The sequence below is a fragment of the Phytophthora parasitica genome (assembly GCF_000247585.1).
Source record: "Phytophthora parasitica INRA-310 unplaced genomic scaffold supercont2.79, whole genome shotgun sequence".
Taxonomy (NCBI): domain Eukaryota; phylum Oomycota; class Peronosporomycetes; order Peronosporales; family Peronosporaceae; genus Phytophthora; species Phytophthora nicotianae.
This window is the reverse complement of record NW_008649065.1, coordinates 205,208-224,191: the sequence shown is the minus strand read 5'-3', so window position 1 is coordinate 224,191 and position 18,984 is coordinate 205,208. Positions and strand designations below refer to the sequence as shown.

The window sequence follows — 18,984 nt, the reverse complement described above, 5'->3', positions numbered from 1 at the left end:
GCACGGTTGTCCGCTATTGATTGTTCCCAAAACGCACTAACGATGCACTGGCCCAGCCAATACACGTCGGACTCGTATCCGACATGATGTCCATTCACACAAGAAGGAATGTTGTATTCGCTGTCAGTTGCTGGTTCCTCTTCGGGCGCATCGAACGAATGTTTAAAACTCGATATAAATCCGGAAAGTTTTCCATGACCGTCCTGCCCAATAAGAATATTCTGAAAGTTTACATCGCCGTGAACAATTCCAATGCTGTGTAAATACTTGAGAGCAAGCGCGACATCCAGTAGAATCGTCCAGATTTGTTTCCGTATTGCACCCTTTTCACTAATTTCACCAGATTTGCGGAGATACGTGTTGAAATCACCTAGCTCTGCGTATTCACAAACAAAAAACTGGTCGTCACAATCATCACACGCTCGAAATAATTGGAGGATTGCTGGGTGCTTCAGAGAAAACCATAAGTCCGCCACTCTTCCAAAGTTGTGTTTAGGCGTTTCAATCGCTTGTTTTATCGTTTCAACAGCAACAACAGCATCCTTCCAGCGACCCGCATGTCGGGATACAAGATTTGACTCCGAAAACACGTCATCTGAATAAACAACCAGACATCTTTGCACCCTCCACTCCGGAATATCGACAAACTCGGCTGGAATCAACTTAGAGAGTTGTTGAACCGCATCGCCAATCGTAATTCTCTTTCTTGGATCGTATTCACACATGCCATTCACGAGTTTCCACTCGTTATCAGAGAACTCGTGGGGTCGAGGAGCGATTCTGTGCTGGCTGCAAACCTCATGTTTGATCTCGCTGTCCGACATATACGAGCCCCATGGAGGCTTGCCACTGATAACGTAAATGATGCACATCCCGAGGGAGTAAACATCAGAGGCCAATGACGCATGTCCACCATTTAAGCACTCGGGTGCCTGCCATCGCAGCTCTTCTTTCCGAGATTTGGTGCTGTAACTAGTTCTCTCCTCTACCATTTTGCAGGATTCGAGTTCTGATACGTGTCCTCTTCCATCACGGCCAACGATTAAATTACTTGGCTTCAAATTAGCATGGATGATATTTTGGTCGTGGAGATCCTGGAGATCAATCGCTACTTCGTAAACTTTCCGCCAAGCTTCACTTCTGGGACACACTTTCGTCACTTCCGTCACATCCGTGGTCTCCTCCGTCGTGGCCGCCACTTCCTCGGTCACTTCGACCGTCTCGGTGGTGGTCACTTTCGTCACCTCCGTCACTTCCGTCGTCTCCTCCTCGGTCGTGCCAGCAGTCGGCTTGCGCTTCGGCTTGCGCTTCGGCTTGCGCTTCGGCATGCGCAGATACTTTGCGAGTAGGTTGCGTTCAACTTCCTCCTTGGGTTTGTGCATCGAATCGCCACAGCAACGACACCATTCCTCAAACGGATCCGATGCTGCAGCACAGCTTGAGCACAGTACAGTTCCCCTTATCATCGGCATCACTGAACCCCTGCTGGCAGCAATACTCGGAGCGCCTGGCCAAGCAGATATAGGTGTAGATACACCAGCGGCCTCAAACACAGATAACAGCAGTTGGCAATACTCGCTTCTGACCTCACTTCGGATACGAGTACATAGATCCTGACGATACAGGTGCCTGTACGCACTGCAAATACGGCCTAGGAGATGGTAATACTGCACAGCACAAGCGCTTAGACTATAAGCGTTCTTTCGAGATCTTTTCACTGCCATCTCGAACAACTCCGCAAGTAGACCCATCGGCTCCAGTATGGAGCGCACACGGAACAGCAGCGCGCGTTTCGTATCGCCATGAAACTTGGTATTGATCACATGAATGAGATCAACCTTGTACTTTTCCATGTATGCTTTGTTGATGTTGCGCACGTGCACTAAAGGACTCGACACCAACATGTCGATGAACGTTTTCTTGTCCGTGCCCCACCTTCCTTCACCAGCCTTGTACAGGCTGTCCGCGTCCATAGTCGCCTGTTCACTCGTATGAATAGACGAGTTGAAGTCAATCACCTCGCCGCGCATTGCAGTCAGAACCACCTTCCTCAAACTGCCGCTCAGATTGCTGCTCAGGAACTCCACTAGGTCGACGTCGTATTTCTCCTTAAAAGTTTTCTTCAGCAGCGCAATGTCGGAATTCGAGCGAGTCATCACAACAGGGTAGATCCACTCCTTCTTCACACCCAGACCTCTTGTTGCGGTGTGTAGAATCTCAGCTTCTACGAGTTCTAGAGGACTTGCAAGCATCTCCAACAGAGTACCGTAGTCACTTTTGCTCTTCACCAACTCTGTCAAGCTCTGCTTGTACAGCAAACGATAGCGCCACCAGATCAGATAACGTTGCTCCGTAGTCTTTGACAGCAGCAGCGACGCAAGAGCAGATTCATCGGCTGCTGCACCGGAGCACACGCGGTGGATCTCCTGCACATCTGCGTCGATATCGGCACTGAACGTCATGCTCTCGTGTGCGTAGCGGGTGTACAGATTACTCATCGCAGCCGTGTCAGTAGCCAATGCGGCGGCAGCCTCCTCAGTGATATCTCTGGCGATTTCACCACTCAATTCCGTCGTCTCGATTTCCTCCACAGTCGTCTCCTCGGTCGTCGTCTCAGTCACCACGGTCGTCTCAGTCGTCTCAGTCGTCTCAGTCGTCTCGGTAGTCTCAATGCACACTTTCGCGTCCGTGTAGGTCACCTCCGTGATCACTTCACCGCTGTCTGAGACCTCCTTACGCATCGTCGTGATCACCGTCGTGACAACGGTACTCCCATCAGTTTCCCACGACACAAACACTTCCATCTTCACTACCTCGTCGGGCACAGCGCCAGTCTCTTCAGTCGAGCTGGTGGCAATCATGCCTGCCGTTGACGCAATGTCTTCAGCTACCCTCTCTTTTCTCTGCCTTTCGATAAGTTCTCGTATCAATGCAATGGCCATATCTAGTGTTGGTCGCTTTGCAGTATCAGGTTCACTCAGCTGTGAAACTAAATCCCACACAGCGTCCGACACGCCGTCAGGACGCGGGTGACTCTCACCACGCAGGATCATTTCAACAACCTCTGTATCATCAACCATACCAAACGGTGCTTGATGAGTTAGCGCTTCGATCATGCACATACCCAGAGAATAACTGTCGGCTTTAAACTGCGGCCCTGTGCTATCGGAATACTCCAACAAGTCCTTGGGTTTCCAACGCACTGCGCTGGTACTTGCAGCTGCAGCATCACTATTCAGATCCACAGCATACATCCGAGCCGAAGTAAACCCAAAGTCCGCAATTTTTGCAGTACGGCTTGCATCTACCAGAATGTTACTACACTTCAACGCTCCATGAACAATTCCGTGACTATGGAGAGTTTTTAGTCCCTCAGCAGCTTGCAGAAACAAAGGCCACATCTCCGTTTCGAGCTTCTCGTCCGTTAAATAGTCCCGTAAGTTACCGTAGCGAGCATATTCACATACGTAATACTGCGGTTTGCTAGCATGTGACCCACCGTGAAACTTCAGAATATGGTCACTGTCAGATAATTTCTCCCAAAGTTGACATTGTTCAAATGTATCTTGATCTGTCTCCACCGATGAGTTCTGGAAGAGCTGCTTCACCATCACACGCGTACGCTCTCCAGCATGAAACCACATAGCATGACGCACTTCTCCAAACGTACCAGACACTCCCGACCCGTCCTCAAACATCAAATCATCAGCAGAAATGTACCAATCTGGAAACTGGACATCGTCCAGTCGAGCAAATGCACAGACACGATCAAATGTCGCTCGCATCAGCTGACAATGCGTCTCAAAAGGACATCCACCCAGCTCCTTGTGCAGTTTCATCAGAACTTGTTGCACCATTTTGTGACTTTTGCTCTCTCTCACCAAGTGTCGATCCGTCGCATTTTGGACCAAATTCTCTAAAATAGAGAACTGTTCCGTACGATCGCTCTCCCATTGGTCCCCCCACTCCTGCCCCTCGCTACCTGCCCGCAATACCGTTTCAACATCGTCAAGATCTTGATGCAGCCTCCGAATTACTAGTGCAGCAGAGTGAAATGTCGCCAGTCTTGTCAGCAGCGGTTTTCGTCGTACAATCCGCTTCACGAGAATCAAGATTATATCAATGTATTTTACTCGTAGCGTGTCGTCTGTCCGGTATTGCGCTACCTCGTCGTGTAGAGCCTCGAGGCGATCGACCACTCCTAGACAGAGTTTTCCCAGCGCCTGGAACAGTTGGCACTTGGATCGAATGTCCAGCAATACCGCCTTGGCCAGCGGATTTCCTTGCACTCGAGTGACTCAGAGCTCCATCATATCTAGATTGGCTTGCACGAAATCTTCTGGTGAGAGTACCGGTTCTGACCAATAAGTCTCTATTCCGACGATCCTCTCGGTCGTGATAGCGACGTTATATTGTTACTAAGAGGAATGAATCACAAAGAGGAGATGCCCCTCATAAGACAATTGACAAAATATGTATTTACTTCTTTTTTTACTGGACATTCAACGAAAATAAACCTGAATTTATCTTTTTTTTCTACATTTCATGAACCCATTTTTTCGGTATCCATATCATCTACTGACCAAACAGAGTTCACTGCCCGACCAGCACCACCGTGCACATACGTCGGCGCTACCCCTTCACAGCTATGGTAACACCTTCGCCATCTATCGACTTCATCATTCCCGGACTAAGTTGCCTCTTATCAGAAGCATTGGTCACCGCAGCCGATCACTGCCACGACATGCGCGAGAACCAACACATGTGCATTCACGTCTGCGACCGCCTGCATGGAATCCTTCGGCAATTCTCAGATACCAACGATAATAGCCGGGGCCATTTCGGCGACATCGTCACGAGTTTTGTCAACTTTTTATTGAAACGCTCCGAATTGAGTTTCATTAAACGTTTAGCGAACAATCGGAAGGTGGAGGAGACAATTCTCAGTTTCCATGAAGACATCGACAGGTTGCTGCTGTCGATGGAAAAGAACCTAGCGGACTGGAGACAGCAGTGGATGATCGACCGACAAAACACATTGGAGGAGTTTGAGGCTCTAGCGAACAATAATCAGGTCTTAACAGCGGAGAAGGGCAGCACCAGCTTCATGGAAGGCCTCTTCATGCTCAAATTTGAGCTGAACTATAAAGCGGACAAGTACAGGACTGATGCCATAGCAGAGCACCATTTACAATTGATGCGACGCACACTCAATAAGCTGCTTCGAATGTCCAACGTGAAGTTGCCAGCCATCCCCGAGTGGTTCATCCCCAGAGACGACGTGGACTTTAACGCTAACATGTCGTTCGACTGCGGCTCGTACGGGTCGGTGCATCGCGGTATGTGGTCTAAAGGGGCAACTGGGGGCAAAGGAGCCAAAGTAGTGATCAAGTGTCTACTGGTGGACAACGATGCAGCCAAGGAGTCCTTCTACAAGGAGATGGACGTATGGAGACAACTGGATCATCCACATGTCCTCAAGTTCTACGGCGCATGCCACGTGAGCTCACCCGCTTTCTTTGTATGCGATGACGCGACTCACGGCAGCTTCGGTGAGTTCTTTGAGGAAGACAAGAGTCAAATGTGGCGGCTGTTCTACGAGGCAGCACTTGGCTTAGGATATCTACATACCAAGAAGGTTGTGCATGGAGATCTCAAATGCAACAACCTGCTCGTGGGTAGCGACTACAAGGCCAAACTCTGCGACTTTGGCTTCTCGTATGTTCGCAGTCAGTCTGTGGGGTTGAGCGCCAAGTCGCAGACGGAAGCTATTCGCTGGAAGGCGCCCGAGTGTCTGATGCCTCCCGATGAGGACCCAAAGCCACAATTTAACCCACGCTTCGCTTCCGACGTTTACTCACTCGGTATGTGTATTATTGAGGCATTTCTGGGTGAGGCTCCGTACGGTATAATGGACGACGACGAGATCATGACGAGGCTGTTCGATCAGGAGCCGTATCCTCGTCCTGGTGGTATGAAAGACGATGAGTGGACTCTAGTTGAGAAGTTGATTCAACCAGACTGGACGAAGCGCATTTCGTTGGCAGATGCTATCGATGAGTTGAAAAGATTTGCAGATCGAGAGGAAGAGCAGAGTGCAAGGACAGCAGCGACGAGGGAATGCTCGACGTGTGAGGCCAGTATGCCTATTGAGTTCGCTTTCTGCGGGAATTGTGGCACGTCCATGACGAGGGCGGATGAAACAAGTCAAGCAGCGGCGGCATCAGCGCAACAAAAGAATGCTTGTCCAAGATGCGAGGAGAATGTGGTGTCAACGGACCATTTCTGCCGCCACTGCGGCTGTTGCTTGGACGCCGGCCCCGGGTTTTTTTTGTTGACCAAAAAATCTTTTTGCGTTGGTGTTTACGTAGTTTGTAGGATTCGCACAGCACTTGTATAAACATCCAGTATTTGATCTTGGAAAAGGAAGAACTATTAGATGAGTAAATAATCTCGACGGTTTAAGCCATTTCGTAGTTACAACGAAAAGTAATTCCGACAAAGCATGCTTTATGCCTGTAGGGCACAAAATGTCGACTGAGTTACAGGTAACATTATGAGACCTTCAAGGAACATTATTTCCATTTTCTGCTCGTTCAACTAGTCGCGCATCTACGTCGACGAAGTGCATGTACTATTCAAGTAAGCTTATAAAGAACGACGTCTTCGATATCAAGAAAAATACGATCAAACTCTCGAAGGATTCAATGCGTACGCGTGGCAAACCACGACTATAAAGGAAGTCGCACTCGCCCAGAAGTTGATCAAGTTCTCCTTCGAGGGAAATTTTTTAAGTTATCTGCATTTAATGGAATAAAATGTCTTAAAAGTTTATTTTTTTACATTTTCTATCATACTTCGTTGGTGATACGGTCGCCTGCTACAATCAGCAGGTACATACATCGTCTAAAAGACGATGATATAGTTGCTGTTGTAGTTAGAGGTTCTCCTATTTCTCTTCGCAGTCGATATCAATGGTACATTAGGGATTCAGATTGCCCAAAGATGCCTCCAAAGCAAAAAGCTGTAACGAAGTGTACTATCTCGATGTCGTTATTGGAAGAGTACAGTTAACCATGTAGCGAGCTGTGCTAGTGCAAGATTTGTTTTTTCTGACTCCCAGCAGTTCGAACAGCAACTTCAATCTTGCTTTTGTGTGTATGGTATAGCAAAAATTGACACAATTTCAGCTTATAGTTTGGTAAGAGCACCAATAATCAGTGTTTTTTTATTGCGAAAAAAAGATTACAGTAGTACTTAATTTTTTTTCTGGCCCCAGAAATGGAGGCACAATGAACGAGCGCGGGGGATTTGCCTCATCTACTGTACGTCTGCAGATCCGAGCAAGCGTAGGATTCCAGCCAGTACGTGACGTACTGTACGTCTACAGCTTCGAGCAAGCACAGGATTTCCAGCAGCCAACCTCCAGCGATCCACTTAGATCATGGTGGTTGAATTTGAGCTACCCCAGCCCTTCCTGGCTGCACTAGCAATAAGTTGAAAAATTCAATGTGTGGTTTTGTAGTGGTGCAGAATTAAGTTATTCAGTACTAGTACGAAATATACAATAGTAATTCTATTGATATTTTTTTCAACCTCTGCGAGCAATTGTGAATTACTGTATGCTCTCCTGTTGCTAAATCGCAGAACAACCTTTTCCGGATTGCACAAAAATACAGTAACAAAATAAGCAAACAGGTATTCCCAGCGTAAGTCGCAGACGATCTACTTTGCCAAACTGCTACTTTTTTCAAGCCAACTGTGCTATGGGTGCTGCTTTTCTTCTGCATCAGCAAATACGCTAATCTCCTTCAACACCTCGTCGAGCGACGGTCGCTTCTCAATGTCTGGGTCGCAAAGTCGGCTGATAAAAGCCCATTCTGTACTAGTTTCCGACATGTCGTCTGGACAAGGGTGCCTCTCTCCTCTCATGATCATGTCCATGACCTCCGCATCATCATCCATTCCAAACGGAGCTTCGTGGGTTTTTGCCTCAATCATGCACATTGCGAGAGAGTAGACATCGGACTTGAAGCGTGGCTCATCCATCCCAGTCTCCTCCAGCACTTCCTTCGGTTTCCAGCGCACCGACCTGGCATTTGCCCTGTCGGCATTTCCACTCAAACCCGCTGACAATGTGCGCACCGTACTGAAGCCAAAGTCAGCGAGTTTAGCGGTGTAGTTCGCTCCGACCAGGATATTGTTGCACTTCAGGCCGCCATGAACGGTATTCCTATCGTGTAGGAACTTGAGACCCAGAGCGACTTGCTTAAACAGCCGCCAAAAGCGCACACTGTGTTCTCCGTCATCCAAAAAGTCTGCGAGATTGCCATAGTGAGCGTTCTCGCACACGTAAAACTGTGGGTTGCTAACGTGTGACCCACCGTAGAGCTTCAGAATATGCTCGTTATCTGGGAGACCGCCCCATAGGGTCAATTGACTAAGGAACGCGTCGTCCGAGTCACTTGACGTCTCGGGGAACAACCGTTTAACCACCACTTCAGTGCGTTTGCCATCATGAAGCCACGTGCCTCGACTCACATCTCCGAAGGTGCCTCGGTCTCCAATGGCTTCATCTTCGTACTCGACATCGTCGATCGGGATAAACCACTCGAACATCCGCAACCCCGTTTGATTTAGATAGGTCGACACGCGATTGAATGTCGTTTCCTTAAGTTCAACCATCTCAGGTGACTGACCCTTGCAATTGATGCCACTGTGGAGGTTCATGAGTGCCTCTTTCACCTTCTTGTCACCCCTGAACTCGTTCACGAGCATCCGTTCCGACGCACCGGTTACCAACTTGGTTAGTTTGCCGTATTGTTCAGCACGGTCTGCGTCCCATTGCGCCTCCCACTTGGTCATTTCGGGTTTGTCTGCAAGGCCCATGGCTTGGCCCACGTCGCTGAGCTTGAGCTGCAGCTCGTGGATGGTCATAACCAGCGTCTCGCTGCTCGCCAGACGCTGCAGCAGTGGCTTACGACGCATCAACTTAACGAATCGCACGACGACGCCCGTGTACTTGACTTTGGGCTGGTCTTCGACGTCCAGAGGTGCCACGGAGTCGTGCAGGAACTGGAGACGTTCCAAAACCTGGCGGCATAAAAGCTCGTTCTCAGGCATGCGGCGACAGCGAGAGCCCATGTCTGTGAGCGTCTTGGTACTGAGAGGACTGCCCCTGAGTCCTTCGATGGGAAAGCCCTCGGTCGACATGGTCTGAAGAAACTTGTTGCGTGCGTCAAGCGGTGAATGAGCGAATGACTCGATTTGAGCGGTCTCGGTACAAAAAGATCCGCCTGCTGATTTATGGTTTGACTGCGAGCGATGGGTACAGACTGTACTACATTGGCGCATGAGAAGGTGCGAGGAACAAGGTCTTCAAAATCGCTTGAAGATCTTGTGCAGTATTAGGTTAACGCGTAGTGGTCATGGTTACGGGCATTAACTCATGACTGATGTTAGTGAATCACCATTAGTGCTCGTAATGCGAATCGCATGAAAAAAAGAAAGAAAAAAAAATGGTTGCAAGTCTGTGAGGCGATCTGATTGGTCGATAGCTTCAACCAAAAGCGTATCTTAAAGTCTCGCGTGGATAATTTGATTGCAGCTCAAAGGCCAACGCTCGTCTGCGGTGGAATCCCTTGATGTATGTCGAGGAACTTCCTCGGAGGCAGCCTTGACTGCTGGAAAGATCCAGCAGTCTCATTCAGATCCTTCCTCGATAATGGCAGGCTCTACTTGTTGTGCGTTGCCTTTTAAGCAAACACACCAAGGAATCCCCACAAGAAATGCAGCCTAGATGGAGGACATTCCCACCAGCTCCAGCGTGCGTTCATGGAAGCACATCAAAATCTTTACCTGCTCACAAGAGGAGTGCAGCGTTTTCGCTCGAAGCGTTCACGAACGGTTGAACGCTTCACATGACGCATTGCGGTTCACGACGGCGAGTGGAAAGCAAAAGTCCCAAAACTATCGTTAAGACACTGAACCGAACTCCAGTGTTGGGGCGACTGGCTGGAATACACTGTCGCCTAAGGTTTGGCGAACTTAACGCAAAGATGGACGGCATCGTTATCGGCATTAGTCTGATGGCCCAGGCTCGAGCGGACAAGATCAATGGACTGGGATCAAGTTTTGATATCAAATAACGTTGTTTTATAAGAAGAATTGACGCGGTCGGTTAGCAGCTCTAACCCCCGCAAGCTTATTGGTGATGAGGGGCGAGACAAGTAGGCGACGACTGCAATGCTGGACATGAACATGTCAATTTCAGGCGATCAGTCAAGAAAACTTGCCGATGTAATGCATGGCCCAGCGAACTTTGGTTGATGTAGTGTGAAAGGGTAATTATTTAAAAATGACTTGTTAACGCTCTTACTCGTTGCGTGTGACTCTATCAATGGGTCCTTCAGTGCTTTTGGAGGTTTACACTCACCACGACGACCATTCATTACACTCACTTGGCCAGAGTATCTTGAATAGTCAGGTCGTGCTGACTAGTGATGCGCTGCCACCATTTGATTGGCTAAATGAATTTGACACTATGACTCAACAGTTCTTTTAACGGTCTCCATTGCAGCAATGGAGGTGACGACGCGATGGCTGAGCGAAGAGCACACGAGCCTGTCGGAGGCGTCGCTGGGCAAAATCATCTCCACGGGGCTACTACTTGGCGTCGTGCATGTGCTCACAGGTAATGACTCCATCACCAATTGATTAATATTAACTGTCAAAGATTAAAAAGATCCTGGACTGTCTCAACTTATCTGCAGGCCCTGATCATTTGTCTGCCTTGGCTGCCATGACCACGGGCTCTTCCTGGCGAGCATTCACGTTGGGCATTCGATGGGGCTGTGGCCATTCCATCGGCCTCATCATCATGGCGCTTATCTTCTTCGCTGCAGGGCAGACAGTGGACTTGGACGCTGTGGGCGGATATCTCAACTACGTCGTGGGGTTCTTCATGATCGCACTGGGCGTCTGGACGGGCGTGCACGTGAGGAAAAAATACCAGAAGCAACTGAAAGAGGGAGTTCAGTCGCTTGTGAGCGGAGAGGGTGGGCATGTCGATAGCAATCGAGCCAGTCACAGCAGCACGGGCGCCACACCGACCAATCTGGTAGAACTTGTGCCGTTATCCCAACGGAGAGTGTCGACTGCTGCGTCACCTGCTGTTGGAGAAGCTTCGCCGCAGATTTCGATGTCTCCTGCAAATGTGGGCGAGACGTCAGCCTCGCCGTCGTCGTCCTTCCATCTCTTGGTCAAAGAGGACGGCGACTCGAGCCAAGCTGCTGGAGCTGATACAGTTAAACCCTCGAAGCTACACCCCAACAACTGGAAATGCTGCCAAAATGCGAGCTTTGAGAATCCTGCCACTCAAAAGGTTTGTGTTTGGTAGCTTTCTGGAATCTGGTGCGGACCAAACTGACGCTGTCTTTTGAATGATGCAGATCATGGCTCTACTTGTTGGAATCGTCCATGGTTTTGCCGGACCCGGAGGCATATTGGGTGTATTGCCTGCTGTCGTGTTGAACGACTGGGTTAAGTCTATGGCATATCTGGGCTCCTTCTGCGTCGCCTCGATCTTTATCATGGGCGTCTTTGCGGCGCTTTACGGTGAGATTACTGGTCGACTTGGAGGCAACTCGTTGGTGGTGGAGTTCCGAATTGGTATTTTCTCTGCGTTCTTCTCGTTCATCGTCGGTGTCGCGTGGATTGGACTGCAGGCTTCAGGCCAAATGTCTGCCGTCTTTGGAGAATAGACCGCTCGAGAACCGTGTAACTCGTAGGAGGAAGTTGTACGAGACCGAGACAAGAGTGCCAAGCATTTAGCTACTCTTCGTAAATGTGAATAACAAATGAATTGTCGCTTTGAAAGGTCGTGTATCTTTCCGTTTCCACACCTTTTTTTTCACAACTGAGGGACGTATGGATGTGGAAAATGATGCAAACCTTGGGCACAGCTCACTATGGCGAGTAGCACTCACTGCCACCTCCCTCGGCATCGTCCACGTGCTTTCTGGTGTGTGCAATAGCTTCGTATCTACTGGTCCTAGTTTATTCCGCTAACTTTTCTGGTTTATCTGTAGGGCCAGACCACCTTGGGGCGCTTGTGGCTCTCTCCAACGGGAAAACATGGCGCCAGGCGTTTTTTCTCGGGGTGCAGTGGGGGTGCGGGCACTCGATCGGTATCCTGGCTGTTGCGCTGTTCTGCGTACTTATCATTGGTCACGCTTTGGCTCCCAACAGCATCTTTAGTGCCGTTTGCAAATACCTCACCGGTCTTTGTCTCGTGTTTCTCGGAGTCTGGACGCTGTGTGATGCTCATCAGGAATATAACGAGATTAACGTGCCTCCCAGTCCCACGCATTTAGCTTCATCACCAAAGTCGAGGTGGAGTCAAGTACAGTGTCAAGATACGTCCTACGTTCTACTGCAGTCGCCAAATGACCCAAGTGCGAGATTATATCTCAGTGCGTCGTCGGCAGCCAGCATAGGAGCAGGTATCTTGCATGGAGCTGCTGGTCCAGGTTGTCTATTGGCAGTGTTGCCTACCCTCTCGATGCAGAATGACACTTTACGGACTCTGTTATATCTCGGATGCTTTTGTGGGAGTTCCATCTTGTCGATGGGGTCGTTTGCTGCACTCTATGGGGAATTGACACAGCGAAGTGGCAGGGCACGATCTTCGAATGCAGCATACAACGTTGCTGTAGCTTCGTCGGTGCTATCGATAGGTGTAGGAACTGCTTGGATCGTGCTGCAAGCTACCGGTGTGTTGAACCGCGTGTTTGGGGATTGAGTTTAGTGATAACTAGACTTGTAGGTTGGGATGACCCGTGATGCATTCATAGAATTTGCATCCCGATGAATCTCCCGCGACGACAAGTACGTCAGCAAGTTGAAGTTGGCCAAAGTCGTGATGCATCCAGTCCACCAATCAGTGTTTGCTTCACTAGAAACCTTTGATCCCTCATATTATTATGAAGACAGGTATGTGCTTCATATCATTTTCTAAAGACATGTTTACCATTAGCATAGATAAGATACAAAACCTTCAGAGCACTTATATGATCACAAATAAGAAAATTTTGGCTAATCTTATCTACTTTCACATTATTTCATGCTTGTCATGATTGTACCGCCAGATCCGAAGTGCCCCCCTGATCGAGACTCGAGATCATTCATTCTATGGGGGCTGCTGACACTGTAACTGCGCTGGAGGGCGCGTCTCTGCCTGGCATTGTGGCCACAGGCCTGCTACTGGGACTGGTGCATGTTCTAACGGGTCCTGACCACCTGAGTGCGCTTATTGTGCTAAGTGCAGGATCGTCGTGGCGCTCGTGCCAGTTGGGCATGCGCTGGGGCTGCGGCCACTCGACCGGCCTCATTTTGGTTACCGTGTGCTTCCTGGCGCTCAACCAGCGACTGGATGTGGACACGTTCGGCAGCTACTGCGACTTTATGGTGGGCTTCCTCATGATGGGGCTCGGCCTTTGGAGTCTGCGCTACTACCTCCTACTGCGCCGTAAGCTGCAACTTAAGCACCACCCGGCAGGAGAGACGACGCCGTTGCAACTTGAAGCAGAGCTACAACGATTGAAGGAGGACGCTTCGGACAGCGACACGGAGGTGCAAAAGATACTGCACGCCCATGAACTGGACCACCACGGTCCTGCAGTGTCCACCGACTCGCACGAATCAACCAAAAAGACCTGCTGCTTCGGCCTCATCAAGGCAGACATTAAGAACCCGCGCACGCAAAAGCTCACAGCTTTCGCGTACGGTACGGCTCACGGCTTGGCTGGTACGGGTGGCATCCTGGGTGTGTTGCCGGCGGTGATTCTCAATGATTGGGCCAAGTCGTTCGCTTACCTCGGCGCCTTCTGCGTGTCCTCCATCATCGCCATGGGTGGCTTCGCGGCGCTGTATGGAGAAGTAACCGGCCGAATGAGCCGCTTCTCAGACTCGTCACTCGTGCGCGTCGGCATCTTCTCGTCCAGCGTCTCGATCTGCGTCGGCATCATGTGGGTCATCCTCGTCTCGACGGGTACATTGGACGAAGTGTTTGGATAAGCCCTGGTACGTGTACACCCCAGAAGAGATAAAAGACTCAATCACCCTGAACGTGCTCTAGGCAAACAAAAACTGAATTGCACTGTTATACAACCGATAGGGGTTCATGTTCTTCTCTGCACTAACCACAAGCCCACTTCCGAAATCTTTGCTTAGCGGCGACCTTGGTCTATTCGGTCTTGATCTTCGTCTCCTTCTTCACGTACGGGAAGCTAGAGTAGATGGCCATACTCGTGGCAACGAGGCCAGCAGCGATGAATACCTCGTTGGGCAGTACAGCACCGTATACGTAGCTTTCCACAAAGGCCGTGAAGGCAATGCCACAGATCAACGCAAATGACTTAAGCACACCGCCGACGTACTTGGTTACCGTGCCGACGAGTAGTCCACCTAGAGCGTTGCTCACCACGGGGATGAGCGTGTAGACGTTGCAGCCCTCAAAGACCTTGTCGATGTTGGCCAGGACGTTGGCAGCGGGCGACTCCGAGACGGGCGTCTTGACGATAGTGGACCAGATAGCCGGCATCATGAGGAATAGACTGCCGTAGACCGACAGCTCCACAGTCACAAGGGCAGCGTCACGCTTGTGCTGCTGCATGGAGCGCTGTGTGAGCGCCGATCCGAGACCTGATAGCAGTGAGGCAAGTAGCACAGGCACCAGGCCGAGCTCGACAGAGATGGCCGGGGCGGCTGCGTCATCGACACCGCCGTCCTTGGCGAGTGAGAGCAGCACTGCGGCGCTCAGTAGCAGCATCATAGCGAAGCACTGCTGCAGTGAGAAGCGCGTACCCATGAGGAAGTAGAGGAACAGTGCGGCAGACAGCAGTTTGGTCTGGTTGATGAGGTTGAACACGATGGATGGTAGGTGTTGGTACGCGATCTGGATGAGGACATTCTGGATGGCGTAGGTGCAGGCGGGTAGACCCGAGGCCATGAGGCTGTCGTGAAGGTTCCATGTCTTGACGACGCGACCCAAAGCACCGGAGGACAGCAGCGTCAGTAGCGACAGAACCAGCTTGCATACCTCGCAAGCGATGACCAGCACGGAGCGGTTCTTGACCTCGCCAGCGAACTCCTTGTACAGAATAGGCTGCAGACCGAACTGCATGGCAAGCAGCACCATGGCCACGTAGCCAATCCAAGTGCTGGAAGGCGCGTCGGCTGGAGTGGCCTTGGCTGTTGGCGTCTTGGCGGGAGCAGCAGCAGCCATCTCTTCTTGGGTTATCCACAACTCGAGTCTGGCGTGGCAAATGGAGAAATGGGCTCTTCGTTTCTTTGATAAAAAGAAACGCTGCGCTATGAGAGGTCAAAACTCCTAGCAGCGTGCTTCTGATTGGACATTTACGAGTGTCTTGCTACCACTTTGCTAGTCGTAAGCGTGGCATGGTGGTTGAAGCGAGCGTTTATGGGCTACGCATTATGAGCTCCGTAGCTAAAGCAGCATGATCACATTGGCATTTTTCAACGTGGTGTATTGATCAAGAGGACTACATGTACTGCTGCGCCATTAACAGGAGGCGTGACAGTGGTGACTACGACATTAATTCAATATGCAGAACGTAGATTGTTGGCCTACACTACGAAGGTCTCCGGTAGTGCGTGTGCGTCAAAGCGGAAACTATCACTGGCTAAGCAGATGGACGCGTCGACTTGCTTGCTGGAGGACACCTTGTAAGCAGACAGGTCGTCGTCCATGAGTTTGATCAGCATCTTGTCCGACTTCTCGCTTGTGAACAACATGGTCAGCTCCAGCGGCTCCTCGCACGTTGTCTCCATCTTCTCCGCCTTGATGGCATCAACGGTTTCAACAGATTCGCCCTGTAACAGTTGGACGCATTGCTGTGCAATGACTCGGTTGCAATGGCTCGGGCTAAGGCTATGCTGCGCGTCTCGATGGAGCTGCGCCAACTTCGCTTGCACACACAGTTCACTCGCGATCTCAGCGGCAGAGCGAGCAGTAGGCGACGCTGGAACTTTGGACGAAATCACTCGCTGCGTGAGCTCGACGAACAGCTCACTGGGCAACGTAAAGAGCTGCAACATGGAGTCTACGTCGAGTGTATCTCCTCTCTCCACTAGCGCATGCATGCACGCTTCTATGAGCCTTTCGCTGGCCGAGTGGAAGAGCTCTGGCTGTGCTTGCGCCAGTGTCTGCGCTGCGTTGACCACCTGCAACAAACCGCTCAAGCCTTCGTCCCCCCGACTGATTTGCTGGTCGAGAAATCGTTTGGCGCGGTGGCGAATATCATCGCGCATCTCTAAAAACTCGATGGCGCAGTTCATGGCTGCGAGGTTTGCCAATGAGAAGGAGATCTCGCCCGTGTAGCAGTAGATCGCCAGCGTCTCGAACATCTCTGCGCCTCCGGGGAAGGCTGCCAGCTCTAGAACGGGCACCGCTCCTCCAAAATTGTTGCTGTTGGCACTGATCTCCAGTGCCTGACGAGCCATTCCGTGCAGTTTGTAGCTCTCCAGTAGCATCGGATGTTTGTGTAGATTGAATTGCGTACCACAGACCAGCACCACGAGATTGCAGTATTGACGTCGAGACGCCCACTCCTTGTACTCGCAGAGCGACAGGTCTCCGCCGAGGTTGGCGTCCTGCAGGAACGCGCGTAGCTCCGCTTCAAGCAGTTCGTCGCTAGTAGCCGAATGCTGCGGTTTGCTAGCCGTTGTGACGGCTGCGGTCATCTGCTGGCGGTAGACAGGAGGCAGTGGCGCGGACATGAACTGGACGCGGGACTGAGTCTGGACGAGCGGCATCGTCACACGCGGACGCTTGGCGGCGCGGCCCGCAGAGGACACGAGGTTGCGGCAATGACAGCACGTGGCTCGGTTGCTGTGCAGACAGCGGTCATCGCGCGTGCAGTCCTCGCGCTTGCAGCCCCGACCTGATCCTTCTCTGCGGCCTCCACATCGTCCGGCGGCGTGGCGTCCGCAGCGCCCGTCACACGTGCAGTGCATGCAGGTGCCTGGTGGACTGTTGCATGTTGGCAGCGAGCAGGATTTACGCAGCTTGCGTGTAGGCGCCGCGGCGGTGCTGGGCTCTTTGCGCTTGCTGGGGCTCATGAGAGTTTGCCTGCGTTGAACTTGGCAAATTGCGGACTGAGGCTGCCTCTACGTAATCGAGTTCGTCGATGGGCTGTCCCGGCTCTGACGCTTTCGCTAGAGTTGCGTCGGCAAAAGATGACTCGGTGGTCAACCCAGGGCGATTCGCTTTCATCATGTCGGGAGCGCAGTGTTCCGCTCCTGCGCAGCCTGTAAGCGCGAATAGCGAGCGGATTTGCTTGATGGATCACTGGATCGCCACCATCATTCGCTGTGGATTTTGTCTTGTTTGACAGCAATGGAGACCAGAGACCACACGTCCGCGGTATCGGCCCGGATTCGATCGCTGGAGGGACAGGTGCAACGTCGAGACATGTTCCTGAACCACAGTGCCAAATAGGTTCACTACAGCGGCGTCTGCCGGTCCGGTCGGTGTGTGTGTATTTGAGGCCTGCGTTGCGGCGCTGCAAGAGGTGGCGACAGTGGCGCTGGGAACAGCGGGCGCGTGCCAGCGATTGCATACATACACGTCTGCAGTGGCAGTATGGATGTCGTAGTGCTACAGTATTCTACGTAGCATTGCACACTGCAAAGACTCGGAAGCTCCGAGCGGAGCTGTTGCCTTTTGCCCAGCAAATGTATCGCCTCTCGGTGGCGCCGTTCGTGTGCAACGTGATGAGTGGCGGCAAGAGAAAGGAATGGTTGCGGCTCGGGATAGAGACAAGCCGCGCGTAATCCTGTCGAGTCGAGATTACGCGAGTGTGGTCCACATCAAAACCTTTCTGTGATCAAACGGCTGAGTGAGCAATAGCTCCAGTAAAAGCAGCGAACATATTTGGAAGCTTTGCGTTGTGGCATCCAAGCATGGTGCATGTGAGCGTTCGAGTGGTCAAAGTAGGAACGTGCTTTCGAAGTATACAGGAGGGGTTAACGCTATATACGTCTTGCAGTCTCGAAGTAAGAGCGTTCCTACATTTCGTGCAGTAACTAGTAGCTGAGGCTTTGTTGGAAATTCCTAGAAATAAAAATCTGCATTTATTGGCAGATCCTCTGAGCCGTGTCAACATTCCGAATCTGACTGGATTGTATTTTCTTTTTCAGCGTCCGAGAATCTGCTACAACAGTCCTCCGACGAAATAGAATCAACATTTGTACCCGATCCGCCACAAAACAACTGAACAATATCAAACTGTGAGTGACTTGCAATCCTGCTGGATTGTTTCCCCAGTTTTGCTGTCGAGGCAATAGCTTCGCGAAAATCCCGGCATAGGGCGGTAGTCTACGGGCTTCTCTGGAAGGTGCCACTACCTGGGTAGAACCGATAAAGAAGGCGTACCATATTACCAGCAGTGGATCGGGCAGCAACACGGGCCATGTGCTCAGCAGCGTTGGTAGTAGTCTCTAGGAGTCAGCAACTTGTTCCGGCGGCCATCACGTCGTCAGAGATCCTGCACTTCGTCATTTGCATCTGACACACATTATCGGAACGTCTTCTCTGAGTCACCAAATACCTTCGCCGCCACAACGTCATGAAATGACACCGATGTCGTCCAGTCCTTCCCTAAGTGCCGTATTACATGTACTGTGAGAGTGCACAATGTGTACATTTAGTACTATAGCGCTGATCGCAGAGCCGATTCTATGTAGTTTTAGTGTGCTGTTCCGACCTTGCACATTTATACTGTATCCTTGGAAATTGCAGTAGAGTTAAAATCGTATTTCTTAGCTGAAAACCCCGCTGAGAAGGCTAAGATTGCGGCTGAAGCAACCAATGATTTTCCATGCTACCTTGCGAGTTTTTTCTAGCCAATCATCATGCACCAAATTCTCTGGATTTTATATCCAGAGTCCTAGGCGGGATCC

At 50.9% G+C, this 18,984-nt stretch overlaps 10 protein-coding genes across 14 annotated transcripts; 6 read left to right on the top strand and 4 right to left on the bottom strand.

Annotated features, from left to right (window-relative positions):
- Nucleotides 1–94: 94 nt before the first annotated feature.
- PPTG_18082 (serine/threonine protein kinase) lies at nucleotides 95–4,317 on the bottom strand (the record flags this gene model as incomplete). The annotated part of the gene is made up of 2 exons (XM_008916158.1): nucleotides 234–4,317; nucleotides 95–139 (listed from the first exon to the last, which is right to left on the bottom strand). The coding sequence occupies exons 1-2, from the start codon at nucleotides 3,855–3,857 to the stop codon at nucleotides 95–97; spliced, it is 3,669 nt and encodes a 1,222-aa protein (XP_008914406.1). The 5' UTR covers nucleotides 3,858–4,317.
- A 255-nt stretch (nucleotides 4,318–4,572) lies between these two features.
- Nucleotides 4,573–6,471, top strand: PPTG_18081 (serine/threonine protein kinase). 3 transcript variants are annotated; one of them, XM_008916157.1, is made up of 2 exons: nucleotides 4,573–4,651; nucleotides 4,728–6,471. In XM_008916157.1, the coding sequence occupies exon 2, from the start codon at nucleotides 4,745–4,747 to the stop codon at nucleotides 6,398–6,400; it is 1,656 nt and encodes a 551-aa protein (XP_008914405.1). In that variant the 5' UTR covers nucleotides 4,573–4,651; nucleotides 4,728–4,744; the 3' UTR covers nucleotides 6,401–6,471. The 3 variants fall into 3 exon arrangements, with proteins under 3 accessions (XP_008914405.1, XP_008914404.1, XP_008914403.1); XM_008916156.1 differs by having other exon boundaries at nucleotides 4,710–6,471; XM_008916155.1 differs by having other exon boundaries at nucleotides 4,573–6,469.
- Nucleotides 6,472–7,547: 1,076 nt separating this feature from the next.
- Nucleotides 7,548–9,493, bottom strand: PPTG_18080 (serine/threonine protein kinase). Its single transcript, XM_008916154.1, has one exon. The coding sequence runs from the start codon at nucleotides 9,352–9,354 to the stop codon at nucleotides 7,765–7,767; it is 1,590 nt and encodes a 529-aa protein (XP_008914402.1). The 5' UTR covers nucleotides 9,355–9,493; the 3' UTR covers nucleotides 7,548–7,764.
- A 226-nt stretch (nucleotides 9,494–9,719) lies between these two features.
- Nucleotides 9,720–10,365, top strand: PPTG_24292 (hypothetical protein). The gene has a single exon (XM_008916153.1). It carries the CDS (start codon nucleotides 9,921–9,923, stop codon nucleotides 10,146–10,148), a length of 228 nt encoding a protein of 75 aa, XP_008914401.1. The 5' UTR covers nucleotides 9,720–9,920; the 3' UTR covers nucleotides 10,149–10,365.
- Nucleotides 10,366–10,541: 176 nt separating this feature from the next.
- PPTG_18079 (hypothetical protein) lies at nucleotides 10,542–11,880 on the top strand. 3 transcript variants are annotated; one of them, XM_008916150.1, is made up of 3 exons: nucleotides 10,542–10,693; nucleotides 10,773–11,383; nucleotides 11,451–11,880. In XM_008916150.1, exons 1-3 carry the CDS (start codon nucleotides 10,582–10,584, stop codon nucleotides 11,760–11,762), a joined length of 1,035 nt encoding a protein of 344 aa, XP_008914398.1. In that variant the 5' UTR covers nucleotides 10,542–10,581; the 3' UTR covers nucleotides 11,763–11,880. The 3 variants fall into 3 exon arrangements, with proteins under 3 accessions (XP_008914398.1, XP_008914400.1, XP_008914399.1); XM_008916152.1 differs by having other exon boundaries at nucleotides 10,773–11,880; XM_008916151.1 differs by having other exon boundaries at nucleotides 10,542–11,383.
- A 48-nt stretch (nucleotides 11,881–11,928) lies between these two features.
- Nucleotides 11,929–12,802, top strand: PPTG_18078 (hypothetical protein; the record flags this gene model as incomplete). The annotated part of the gene is made up of 2 exons (XM_008916149.1): nucleotides 11,929–12,022; nucleotides 12,090–12,802. 2 exons carry the CDS (start codon nucleotides 11,929–11,931, stop codon nucleotides 12,800–12,802), a joined length of 807 nt encoding a protein of 268 aa, XP_008914397.1.
- A 326-nt stretch (nucleotides 12,803–13,128) lies between these two features.
- PPTG_18077 (hypothetical protein) lies at nucleotides 13,129–14,425 on the top strand. Its single transcript, XM_008916148.1, has one exon. It carries the CDS (start codon nucleotides 13,192–13,194, stop codon nucleotides 14,074–14,076), a length of 885 nt encoding a protein of 294 aa, XP_008914396.1. The 5' UTR covers nucleotides 13,129–13,191; the 3' UTR covers nucleotides 14,077–14,425.
- On the bottom strand, nucleotides 14,023–15,330 carry PPTG_18076 (hypothetical protein). Its single transcript, XM_008916147.1, has one exon. It carries the CDS (start codon nucleotides 15,284–15,286, stop codon nucleotides 14,246–14,248), a length of 1,041 nt encoding a protein of 346 aa, XP_008914395.1. The 5' UTR covers nucleotides 15,287–15,330; the 3' UTR covers nucleotides 14,023–14,245.
- A 195-nt stretch (nucleotides 15,331–15,525) lies between these two features.
- Nucleotides 15,526–17,392, bottom strand: PPTG_18075 (hypothetical protein). Its single transcript, XM_008916146.1, has one exon. The coding sequence runs from the start codon at nucleotides 17,140–17,142 to the stop codon at nucleotides 15,649–15,651; it is 1,494 nt and encodes a 497-aa protein (XP_008914394.1). The 5' UTR covers nucleotides 17,143–17,392; the 3' UTR covers nucleotides 15,526–15,648.
- A 27-nt stretch (nucleotides 17,393–17,419) lies between these two features.
- PPTG_24291 (hypothetical protein) lies at nucleotides 17,420–17,521 on the top strand (the record flags this gene model as incomplete). Its single annotated transcript, XM_008916145.1, has 1 exon — nucleotides 17,420–17,521. One exon carries the CDS (start codon nucleotides 17,420–17,422, stop codon nucleotides 17,519–17,521), a length of 102 nt encoding a protein of 33 aa, XP_008914393.1.
- Between the last annotated feature and the right edge of the window lie 1,463 nt (nucleotides 17,522–18,984).